General features: G+C 38.2%; 1 protein-coding gene across 3 annotated transcripts in view; it reads left to right on the top strand.

The window, feature by feature from the left end:
* Positions 1-12,395, top strand: part of CUNH15orf41 (chromosome unknown C15orf41 homolog) — a 168,758-nt gene that overhangs the window by 71,530 nt on the left and 84,833 nt on the right. For 2 of the 3 annotated variants that reach the window (XM_019551939.1, XM_019551940.1), the window contains exons 6-8: positions 4,527-4,606; positions 4,946-4,995; positions 8,380-8,447. In XM_019551939.1, the coding sequence (XP_019407484.1) occupies positions 4,527-4,606; positions 4,946-4,995; positions 8,380-8,447 (198 nt within the window). Of the gene's footprint in view, positions 1-1,095; positions 1,102-4,526; positions 4,607-4,945; positions 4,996-8,379; positions 8,448-12,395 lie in introns of all 3 variants that reach the window. The other variant, XM_019551941.1, reaches the window with a different exon arrangement.

The raw sequence follows: 12,395 nt of genomic DNA, 5'->3' as shown, positions 1-12,395 counted from the left end.
AGAGAAAAAGCTTTTGTGTTAAATGCCAATAGAGCAGTTGGGAAGAGAACTTTGCTTTTAAAGGAGGGGCAGATTCTGGTGTCTGCTATACCAAAGTAAAACTAGAGCGCTGCCATGAAATTCAGCAGAATTAGTGCAAAGTATTAGGGTAGCTGAGAACAGAATGAGTTGTCATTATGAATAAAACAACAAGAATGATTGTATGTTAACAGAGCTTTTGGCAGAACTGAGAAAATACATGATCTAGTAAAGTTTATTCCATCTGACTTTAATGCTCATTTTTATAGAATGAACCTATGTGGTATTCACATAATAATGATGCTCTGAAATTTTGAACCTTGGCAAAGTTTGTTTTGAAGTACTAACTGTAAGCAAGTTGCGTCTTACTGTACAAATTACTTTTAATTTAATAGAGTTCTGGTAACTATTTAGTAAAATAGATTTTTTCACTTTCAGTTTGTTGGCCTAGTTTTTCTTTGGTAAGTTTGGCAAAAGTTGGTCATTTCCATTGGCAACACGTAGGGAATGCACACGAGTGCACGTGCACTCGCTGGAAATGCCAGCCATGAAACTGGAGTGCACTTCTGGTTTCACTGCTAGCTTGGCAATCCGTCACTGAGAGACACCCCTCTCCCGCGGTTGGCAATTGGCTGCTGGGGGACCCCATCCTCCCCCATCAGTTATCTGGTGCCCCCCAGAATCAGGAGGCATGAGTCACCCGTTCGTTTCTATTCTATCCCACTGAGTGTATTTTAATATAGTGAAACTTTGCATCTAATTTTATTTTTGTTATTTTTTTAAAAAGCATATTTCGTTTTACTGTCAGTGTGCATTTTTGTTTTGGAGAGTTCACAAATATTTAGGAAGAAACAAAACAAACTTTACAAATAAGCTCTTCATCATCAGAGCAGTCAGGATTATGATTATTGAAAAAGTGTTGCTAAAATTAGTTTGAATAGTATATTACCTTCCAAGCTAACCAACTGAGAGAACCAAATAAACAAATAAATAAACCTTGCCAGTTGTTCAGTACATGGGATGAAAGTGAAGTCTTCCATTTCTCTATAGTGACCCATTAACTGAAGCAGAACATAGGTATCCGTATCTTATCATGCAACTACAAATGCAGCTGCTAGACATAAAATAAGTTGACCCATTCATAATTCCAGCCATAATATTTGACTCAGTGGCCTCTTGCACTGGTGAATTCTATTATGTACCACATTTATTTACTTTTATTTGTTCTTAATTTATTAACCAAAACTTTCAGTTTGTATAAGCCATTTATTTGCTTTTGTTTTATGAGTCTAAGAAGGAGAATTTGTTCTTGTATACCCTTCAAATTCTTGCATTTTAATCAATTCCCCCCTGGGTGCAACCTGTTCCATTCTAAATAATTCCAGTTTTGCATTGTGGTAAATGCTACCACATGACTAAGAATGTATTCAAATCTTCTAACTTGCATATTTTCATGCCTTTACTCCAAATTATACAAATATAATCCAAGCTTCATGGGTTTTGTCTCTTCAAATTCTATGGCGATATGTAAAAACAGAGTTCTTGAAATATAATATTTAATTTCACTCAAATCTTGAATGCTCACAGCTCTCAAGTACTGTTCAGTGTTCTCTCTTAAATAAGTGGGAAAGAAGTTGAGAGACAGAAAAACTTTGTAAAATTAATTCAGGTATAATTCATTCTGGAATTCAGGATACCAGATATCTCAGATAGCTGCGGTAAACTACAAATGTGCGTATGAACTCACGGGCAAAACTTTTTCCTTATGTAGCTTGTTTATGTAAAGTCTAATATATAATGTGTTTGAATTCCATTAAAAGCTTTTGTTGCTAATCTTAATGGAACACAGAGAGATGCCTCAAATTCAGATCATTGTGGTTAGATTGCTGTAGGTTGAGGTTAGATTGTTATAAAACTTATTATATGGATGGGATCTATTTGGCCCCCTTTATTATTTTGGAAAGAATGCTTTCTGCATATATGACCTATAACACATTCTTATTGACAGGAAATGCTAGTGCTGAAAGATATGTGACCAATGGCATTTTATAATTTATTGATTGAGTTTTATGTAAAATCATGAACACTTGGACAAACATTGGCCATCATGGTTAGTCAGTATCATTTTCCTTACTACTCTATTTCTGCAAAAAAGTGTGTTCATTTTATAACCCTATTAGAGACCCTTTAATCCATTTTATAATTATTTTTATATTAATTTACATAATAGATACATAACTTTGTAAATACAGAAAAAATGTTATGTTTATTATAAGGGATTGTTTTTGAGTGAACATTAGAGATCAAAAAATTCTGTCTGTCCTTTTAGTCTAAGAAGAGATTTGACAGTGCAAACATTTCATTATTACTTAAGTACATTATTAGTTATATGTTGTTTGCATTACTGCAACACCTAGAGATCCCATTAGAGATTACAATTCCCATTCTCATAGTTTATAATCTGCAACAGTCATTAACTTCAAGGGGTGTACAATCAGTCTTTTAAAATTAAAGAGCCAATGCTTGGAAGAAGGTAGTGGTATTTATCCTGAGGCTTCTGGCAGACATTACACTTAAGACGTGATTAACCAGTTCATCACATCTTAAGTAGTAACTTGGCCACATGTTAACGCAGTTAACAGCACAGTAAAACAAAGAATAAGCCACAAAGTTATTACAAAAAATGTGTGTCATAACTTTGTGGCTGGTTCGCTTAACATCTTAAACTGAACATGTGGCCAGGCATAAGCTTATCTTCACTCCAGCCTTTGGGACACATTAGAAGGTGGGAACAGGAGCTGATTGGGACTCCCAGCCTCAAGCATGAATCAGAGTTGGGGGGGTCCAATGCGCTTCTAAGCCTGGAAGCCCTAATCAGCTGCCAGATTCAGCCTCAGATGTACATCAGAGCCAAAGACTCTGGTACACCCCTAAGATTAGGAGTGGCAGTCAGGTGATCAGCACCTTGGTGGCTTATTGAAACCCTGGATGCCAGTGTGCTCCCAAGGCTGGGAGCATGGATTAGCTGACTGGCTTGCTGCTTGTCACCTGTGTTTGCAATATGGTGCAATTGGGATTTGCTCCCTGGTTCCAGAAACAAGCCTTTTGGCGGGAAAGGAGAAGGAGGGAGAAAATTGGGCTATGGGATATTGATGGACTTGTTGGATATCTGCCAACTTGTTAAAAACCTTCTGGCAGCAAAGATGATGCTCTTTTAAACATCATCTTTTTTGTTGCAGATCCACAGTTTTGAAGCCAGATTGGCCATTTAGTGAGACAAAAATCCTGAACATATGGCTACAGATAGCTATCCCACTTTATCTGATGTTTTACTGGGACAAAAATAATGTCTGGCAAAAAATTTCTGAGGGAGTTGGAAATCTCAATGATATTGGTCTTCGTCTACATTTAAAAGTCTACTTGCTTAGATAGACCACTGGCCTCCTTAGAAATTCTTCTACTGGCAAAAGTTTGTAAGTTTGTAATTTTGTTATCCTTCTAAGAAGCCAAAGTAAAGACAGGCTTTTTTAACTCCCATTCTAGAACAAAAAAATTCACTTATTAGTAGTTAATTTTAATTTTAAAGTGCCCCGAGTAAAGTTCAACAGAGGCAACAGGCTATTGGACTTTTAAAGAGACTGTATTTAAAAGTGAAAATAAGAAAAAATAAGTGTTTTCTTATAATGGCCTTTAAAAATCCCATTTGTTCAGCAAAATGATTTTTTTCTACATTATAACTTTAAACAACTGAGATTAAGAGGCTTTATTTAGTATTAATAAACAATTAGAAAATATATCTTTGTGTTTGAAAATAGTGCAGTACGTTGCATTTACATTCTCCAGCCAACTTTTACAGTTGAGCTACTGGACTGGTGTTAACCAGATAAATTACTCATTTGAAAACTGTCAAAGAGGAATCTTAAAGTTCTTATCTCCTACTGAAATTGTTCAGAGCAAGGACTTTAAATATATTTAACCCCAACTAAGATTCCATGTTCCTCCTTTAATCTTTTAAAAAGTCGGTAGTTTATATAGGAATGTTTCCTAAACATAGTTCAGTAGTTTTCAAACTTTTTTTTTTGCGGATCCCTACACATTTTTCAATGGAGGTGTGGACCCTCTTGAAAACGTCAAATGGAAATGTGGACCCCTTTGAATTGTAAGTGTAGGTATTCACATACTTTTGATTCATCATAGTTATCTTGGATATAGGGAGTCCTCAGACCACAGGTTAAAAACCACTGGCATACAGGCTCATCTTGCTCACTGAGGTTGTACAAGTATAACAGAGCCTCAGTTCTGGCTCCCTGTTTGTAACGTACCTTTGTGTCTAAAATTATCAGAGTAAGCTCATATAGGAATAGGTGAATAACTAGAAAATATGGTATATGGCAGTGTACTGCAGCTGGGTATTTAGACAATCCTTTACTTTTATAAAAGTGTTTTTCACTTTTTGAGAGCTGGCTAGTGATATGTTTACTCCTAACTATTTTTTTTTTATTCCATAGCATCCAAGACTCTTATAAACAGTATGCTACGGGACCCTTCTCAGATTCCAGATGGAGTTCTAGCAAATCAGGTCTATCAGGTATTAATCACAGCCATCTTTTTTTCAGTGGCAATGCTGTTATCTGCCTAGCAGAGTAAAGGATTTTAAACCTCATTTAATTACTGTCATCATAAACTATCACTGAGGTCAGGGTGCACCATAAATGGCAATGCAATATTTGTGAGGAGAGCATTTCACTTTTTAATAGCTTGCTTTTATAGTGAATAAAAAGCATGCAATTTTTGTTTTCTGTGATTAAATCTGAACAGCCTTTGATAGCCTTTTTGAGGAAAAGTAATTACTGTTTTTAAGATACTGTTTAACTATAATAGTTTTGTAGTTGCCTATCACTATACTACTTCTCTTATTTGTCTGCAGTGTACTGTGAATGACTGTTGTTATGGACCACTGGTGGACTGCATCAAACAGTATCCTTTCCCATAAAATTTTAGGTGCACAATTGACGAGCTTAGACTCTGTGGAGGAGATGTGTCTAGCTTTAAACTGACATAAAGTTCTGCTTCACAAAACACATTTCATACTCCTTTATTTTATATTCAATCAACTAGAGGGTCACTTCAGACCTCTCTCTTATACTGTTTTAACTAAAATCAGATAGGCCAAGGAAAGTTGTCAGTTCAGTAGCTGTATATCCATATGCCTAGTTTAAACCTCTTTGTATTTATTAGATGAAATGCACATCTTTCCTTAAATAAAGCCATTGAGTTCTATTGACATTGTAATATTACAATATTGTTAACTAATTTGACATTTTATTTGGATTTTTCAAAGTTCAGTTTAAGTACTGATTGATTAAAGTTTTAAAAGCTGTATCTGCCATACCTATGCAGCTCTGTCTCCTCTTCTTAAAGGAAGCTGGGAAATAAGGATAAAGGGGACCTATTTTTAATGAGAAATTAGAGAGCATTCCAGAGTGAACAGAGTAGGGATGTAGTATCATTTCTGTTAAAAAATATTTGTTTAACCTCCTCTAATTATATTGGTTAAAGGATTAACCAATAACCCAGCGGCTCGGACACGGCTGCTGCTGGGAGCTGCTTCTGGCTCCGGTGGCCCTTTGACAGAGGGTTTGTGGGGGAGGAGGCAAGCCCAGTCAGATAACATGGATCCATGTAAAGCCCTGTGCTGGGAGGGAGGGAGCGCCTGTGAATGAGCAGCTAATTGCTTAACTGATGAGTCAGGCTGCTCACTGTTTTCTTCTTAGGCTATGTGTACTAGTCCTCCTCTTCCCCCCCCAGTCCTGCTCCCCTCATCTTTGCTCCTCCCTTCCTCCCTCCTGGCCCCCATGCAGCTTCGCTTCTCCCCTTCCCTGCCAGACTGCACCCACCCCGAGCTAAACCATAACCAGTAAGATAACCAGTTAACACTGCATTTATCGGTTAAATGATTAATTGTTTAACCTTTCACATCCCTAGAACAGAGTGTTAGTCAAAGGAACCTCAGCACCCTAGTATCAGTAGCAGAAAAAGGACCCATACAATACTGAGTACTGGGCTTATGTTTGGATAGTAGCCACACAAATATTGGTCACATGAACCTGGAAGGACCAACCACAAAATTGGAGCCTGGCACCAGGTCTGCAGGTTTAAGAGTAGGTTCCCTTCCTCTTAGCCAGACAGTTTTCAGCGGAAATTCTGCCAAATTTAGGAAAGGTTGTGAATTTTACCATGTGAGAGTAGGTCAGGGGGTTGGCAACAGTTCCTGCAAGTTTTGCATGGGAAACCATTGACTACTGTTACTTCCTGCAGCAGACAAGTCTCTTCCAGCACATTTTACAGTCATGGTGTATGTAGCTGTTAGGAAAAGAGGCAGTTTTTATTGCATCATATTCAGGTTTACTATGTGTATTATTTAGTAAGGATTAAGTCCTGTTCTCTCTAACTTTAATTGGAGCAGGACAAGATTTCAAATATATTTTTAATTATGTGATTTGAGTATTCACTGTGACTATTACAAGAAATACAATGACATACAAATTTATTAATTTAATATGGTCATAGCTGTTTTATCCAAAGCTGTGATAGCCAAAATGTGGTGGTATATAACTTTTGTGTTCTTGTAACAAATCTGAATGTACTCTTCTGGTGTTTATGTGCGAATAAATGCATTATTTTAAGTATCTCTACTTATAGTAAATTGCTAAAAAAAAAAGTACATTTTTTTACAACCTAGAAAGTTCCATCCCTTTTTTTCGAATATGCCTACATAACAAAATGTGGTGTTATTAGGACTAGTGAAAAATTAGTCAACCCTGGTTGTTACAGGAAAGTACAGTGATATTTAGCTGTGTGAATGCATTATCTGTGAGTACATGTTGCTGAATTAGATGTTAATTTTAAAGCACATAAAATAGTTAAAAATCAATTTAAAGTTAAGGTTTTAAAAGCATAATGTCTTCTGAAGGATTGCATATTGATTTTAAATATAACTATCTAATTATATATGCATGGACTAAAGTATGAAGTCAACCTCTTTGTAAATGCCAGGAGGCTATTTTTCAGTAATAGTTCAGATGCTTACGGGAAACTAGGCTGCTGGATTGCACGAGTTGGAAAATGGCTTGTGAGGTTATTTACAAGTTTTGCCCCATGGTCACTGCCATACATCAATAATAGGTATTATTATAAACTAAGTCTAAGTGTTTCTGCTTATGGTGCATTATAAATTCTGTTTGCAGTATTTGTCTTATATTTTTGCCATCATTCATTTTCCTTTTTTGGCTCTGTCGTTGCCAGTATAGTTTAATGTAGTACATGATTTCAATTGATAGAGAAAATGATGTATATATGAATAAAGTGATTATTTATGATTACTTTTCTTGCAATTTAACAGTAAAAGCTGGTAAAAAAAATAGTGTAAGTGATCATAATGGTAAGGCTTTCTGAAAGTTATGTCAGTATAAGATATCCTAAACAGAATTTGGAATTGTTTTAAAATTTCAGTTACAGATTCTCCTTTTATAGAAGCTTCCAGTCAAGAAGAATGTGGAAGTACTAGCAGTGTACCTCTGGGCAGAGAATTTGGGGTTATCCAGTTTTATGCATTGCATATATTAGTAATAATGACAGTTTTGATCACACATTGTCAGTGGAGTGGCAAGATTGCAGATACTACACTAAAATACTTAATTTTGCCCTATCCAGTATACTGTTGTTTATGTAACCAAATCAATTAAAAGGCCCTTTTGTTATAGTGAGATGCATCAGTTGGCTTCAGTACGTATCTTAAAAGAATGAACTATTTTAGGGAGTAAAGAACAAAATCCAAGTTCTTTGTACTTGGAGAAAAAAATCATTGAATTCAGTGGGAACTTTGCCTAAATATGGTGCCCAGAACCAGCCTGTAATTCAATAAATCCATTTCTAGCTTAATAGGAATGTATTTTTCTCGCACAGTTTTTCATTCTTTTCTTTAAAAATGTAGTAAGGAATTACAGCTTCTGAGGATACTGAGAAAAGTTGTTCATTATATCCGCATTTTCTCATTTCTAAGTCTGTTTTATATTTGTTCTGTTTCAGAGACCAGCATCATTTTTAAGAAATAACTAATGGCCTTGACTTTGGGGTACCCAACTTCACATATCATAAAGTGGACTGATTATGGAAAATACTAACCCATTCCCCTTTCAAAATCAGACCCCTTTGAGAGGTCTCAACCTGTGCACCTAAATCATTGATCGTTCAACAGATATATAGACTAGTACGTTTTAGTGTGGATTATTCTAACTGTAATACTGTTCTGAACTTCGCTATATTCCAAACACCTTTCCTTTCTTAACTGAAAACCATCAGTGCTATTGGACATGAACATGAAGTCTTGCTACGAGAAATGCTTCTGAAGAAAAATCTGTCTTTCCTAGGTAAGACTCTATTGTAGAATCTAACCTATGATACCTTAGCTTCAAAGATCTCAGTGACTGTTTACTTAAGAAAAAAGAAGCTTCTTCCCACATTGTATTGTGTAGTAAAGGAAGAGTAAAAAATGATTGATGCTGTACATGTTATCTTTTATTGATTTAGAACTGAGGAGGAACTCAGTTACCTAATACCCTATATATACAGCACATGCACAGACTTGCAATTAATATTTTATAGAATAAGTAGCTGAAAAAAAATGCTTTAATATCTGCTGCAGTATTACTTTTGGTGTCATGAGATATTAGCCATAATCTTGCCCTTATGAGATTTAGAAGAAAGCATAAGAAATATTAGCTTCAAAATGCTTTATGTATTAAAAAAACTGCTAGAAGAGTTCACATGTTTAGCTACATATGCAGTTTTTCCTGATATTTTTTAGCTAATGCACTGAATCTTTCCCCATTCTCTATTTTTAAAGTTATTTTAAGGATTTATTCTAGAAGATGTTACCATGATACTAATTTTTTTCTCTCTCTTTTAAAACAAGTTAAGCAGAATATATTAATCATTATTAAATGCAATGTATGAACCTTTAAAATAATTTATTATAAATTAAGATAGAAATTTTAGGAATAGGAAACTATGTGGTAAGATGATTTTGAAATAAGACGCATACAACATTTGCCTATAATAAAAGGTGGTAGTAGAAATTTCTGGTGTTGAAGGGTCACATAACATGTTAGTTTTGTCTGTCACCAACAGCCTGTCTGAAGCAAATAATATCATATATCCACAAAAATGAACAGAAAATAGGATGATGGATACCAAATAATATGTATTTCTCCAAAGCTAATCATGCCAGGTTTTTTTTCTGTTGTAGGATAGCAATCTTAATGGATGAAGGAACTGAATAGAACATAGTAGAATAGGAAATTGGAGACGGTTGAGAAGATATAATTAAAATAGAACATGATCTTACAAAATTAAAAAAACTGAACCAAAATCAATAAATATTTTGATACAAAAATATAGAACTGAAGGATAACTGCAAGCAGTAGTTATTTCAGAATAGGAGTTACACATTTTAAATTGATGAACTGTATAATTTACTCTTGTCAGAAAAATAAAAATAAAACAATGCATAGTTTCTTGGTGTTTTCTAGATGTTGTATTAATTTGTATTTAGTAAATGAAATAACTAAGGCTTTGTCATAGCCTCACTCCAGCTACTATGCAGTTACTCATATGTTGCAGTTTAAAAAAAGCAACAACAACAACAAAAACCCTTTGATTATAAGCTTTCCTGAGTTTTGACATCCCTCAAGCTTAAAAATAACATTCTGTAATATGTCCATGGTCACACAGTAAATCCATATTGGAAACCAGAGCTAGAAAATACATCATGTTTCCTAACCCCACGGCTAATCCACTAAATCAGGGGTTGGCAACCTTTAAGAGTAGCAGTCTCTTGCTTTCAACCTGGCCATCTCTATGGGCTCCTAATCCCTTCTGCAGTGCTTGAGTCCTCCCTGCTCTGTGCCGAGGGCTCCTGTCTCTCTTTCATGATCCTCTACTGCAGCTTCTACTTTCTGATTAAAGAATGAGAGACAAAATACAGAGAACCTGGATTCTTCATAGGGTCAGATTCCTTGCCTGACCCTACCCACTTGTAGAGATCAAGGTTTGAAAACCATCAGGTGAACCAGTGAAGGTTTATAGCCACAATAAACAGCTGCACGTAATGCAGACGTGCTCCAGTTGTTTGCTGTAGCTTTTATTTCAAATGGCACTCCTTCTCGTGTTAGGTGTGTGGGACTAGCGATGAACTCCAGCTGAGTGGAGAAGCTACACCTATCAAAGTAAAAGCTGCAGCAGTCCACTGCAGCTTGTGCGTACTTCAGCAGTCCACTGTAAATAAGCAGGTTGTAAATCATGCTCACATAAAAAATCTGTTTCTGCTACATTTCACTGAGAATAGTTAACACTGAAAAAATTTTCTCTATAAACAGAAGTGTTCAAAACAAGACTAGAGAATCTAGAAACTTCTACTGAGGCTAAAACTAATGGCAACTTTTACTGTGCCATATATCTCACCAACTGTAATCCTACAGCTAGAGCCTGTGGAGCCAAACATACTGCCCTGAGACCGGATCTTGCCCATGGAGCCATTCTCTATGGCCCTCAGGGCTACTGATGGTCTAGAAAATTTGGGGGTGGGGCACACTGCTGAATCCAGAGCTGCAGCTGTCACTGTTGGTGACGGGGGTGGGAAGGCATGACTGCAAGTTGTGTTACCAGTTGGCCTGCCGCTGCTTGACCCACTGCCTCTGCCACTGGCCCTGGCATCGCTCCTTGCCCAGATACAGAACATGAGGAGATCTGTAGTGTAGATCTGGCAAAGGGAATAGGGTGAGCTTGACACTTGTCCTAGAGGGAGTCATCTCCCTTGCTTTTCAGATACAATTTAGAAAAAATACTGTGGCAGTGCACTTGTAGTGCCTGCCACTTTAAGGGCTGAGTCAAGCAGCCAGCAGGTGCTTGATTGTGGCAGTCATTTTAAAACACTGGCTGCCTATATAAACACAGCAGTTTGCTGCTGGCAGCTGGACAGAAACATCGCCTGGCTGAAAAGCTGTACAAAACATTTAGGAGGTAAGGGCAAGTGCTTATGGGGATGGCTAGAAGGCTGTTGGTCCTGGGAATGATCTAAAACTCCACCCTGCCAGGGATGGGTGGCCTGGTGGGGTTCCTGGTGGTGCAGGAGTCCCCAGGAAATGCCAGGCCAGGTAACACCCCAGTGAAAGGTGGGTCAGGATGCCTTAACCCCAAGCCCCAACAACACTGGGTACAAGGGGGCCAGACACAGCTATGGCCACCCGAGCCTCCACAGGGGAGAGAAGCCTGGAGTCCTAAAGGAGGGGATAGATGTGTAATCCCAGAGAGGGGGTGGTAGTGAGGGCCTGGAAGAGGGTTGAGTAGGGCTGAGGGTCAGCCTAAAGAGCAGCCCAAGGGGGTGTGCTGAGTAGGGCTGTGGGACCTCCTGAAGGGCAGCCCCCAGGAGAAGGACTCAGTTGTGAAGATGATGAGAGGACCCCAGGGAGGGGCATGGTGCAGAGGCCCTAGAGAGGGCATAGTAGGAACCCCAGGGGTGGGCCAGAGAGAGGCCATGGGAGCAGTGTGGGCCAGAGAGAGGCCGAAGGAGTAGTTTGGGCCAGAGGCCAAGACGTGGGTGGGGAGGCTCAGCCAGCGCATGAGGGGCGAGTCCTGATGCCAGGAAGTCTTCCACCGCTAGGAGGCTGAGTGTGGGTCAAAAGGTAAGACCTGTAAAGAGCACAATGACCTTCTGCTCCGGGGGGGGGGAGTTAGAGTCCCTGTGAGACCCTGGAGAACCAGTCATGGTGTGAGTATCTTGTAGATGCCATCTGCAAGGAATGGGCTGCAGTGTAGGGAAGGTTCAGAGCTGCAGTTAGTGCCCCCTGGCATCAGGGCATGTAATGGGCAGTCTCCTGCATTTTCCACCAGGTTATGGGAACAGCAAAGTTGTGGTAGGCAAAACTGAGTGGACTGCCCCATAGACAGGTGAGTGGGCCAGCATGAGACCTGGCCCCAAGCATGTCCCCTATCACAAATACTCATTTCCACCATCCACAAATCTGCTATGAGGAAGACAGGCTGCTTCTTTATTGTATATACACTTGAAACCTATCTTAATCTTCCTATTTATCTTTTCTTACTTCCACGTAAAGTCTAGAAGTCCATCTTCATCTCATCCACACTGTCTACTGGTCACTGATCTGAATATGGCATACAGCTGCCAGTTTCTTCCTTGATCTTCCTTTTCCAGCAAGTCACAGTTACCAACAACTGGCCAGATGCACCCAGTATGCATGTTGTTCTGCTTGGTCTGCATCACATCTGATTAATTTGCAAAACACTTCTGGCCTTTAAAA

Source organism: Crocodylus porosus, unplaced genomic scaffold (genome assembly GCF_001723895.1).
Source record: "Crocodylus porosus isolate Cpor-Errol unplaced genomic scaffold, CroPor_comp1, whole genome shotgun sequence".
Lineage (NCBI taxonomy): Eukaryota > Metazoa > Chordata > Crocodylia > Crocodylidae > Crocodylus > Crocodylus porosus.
This window is presented reverse-complemented; position numbering and strand designations above follow the sequence as displayed.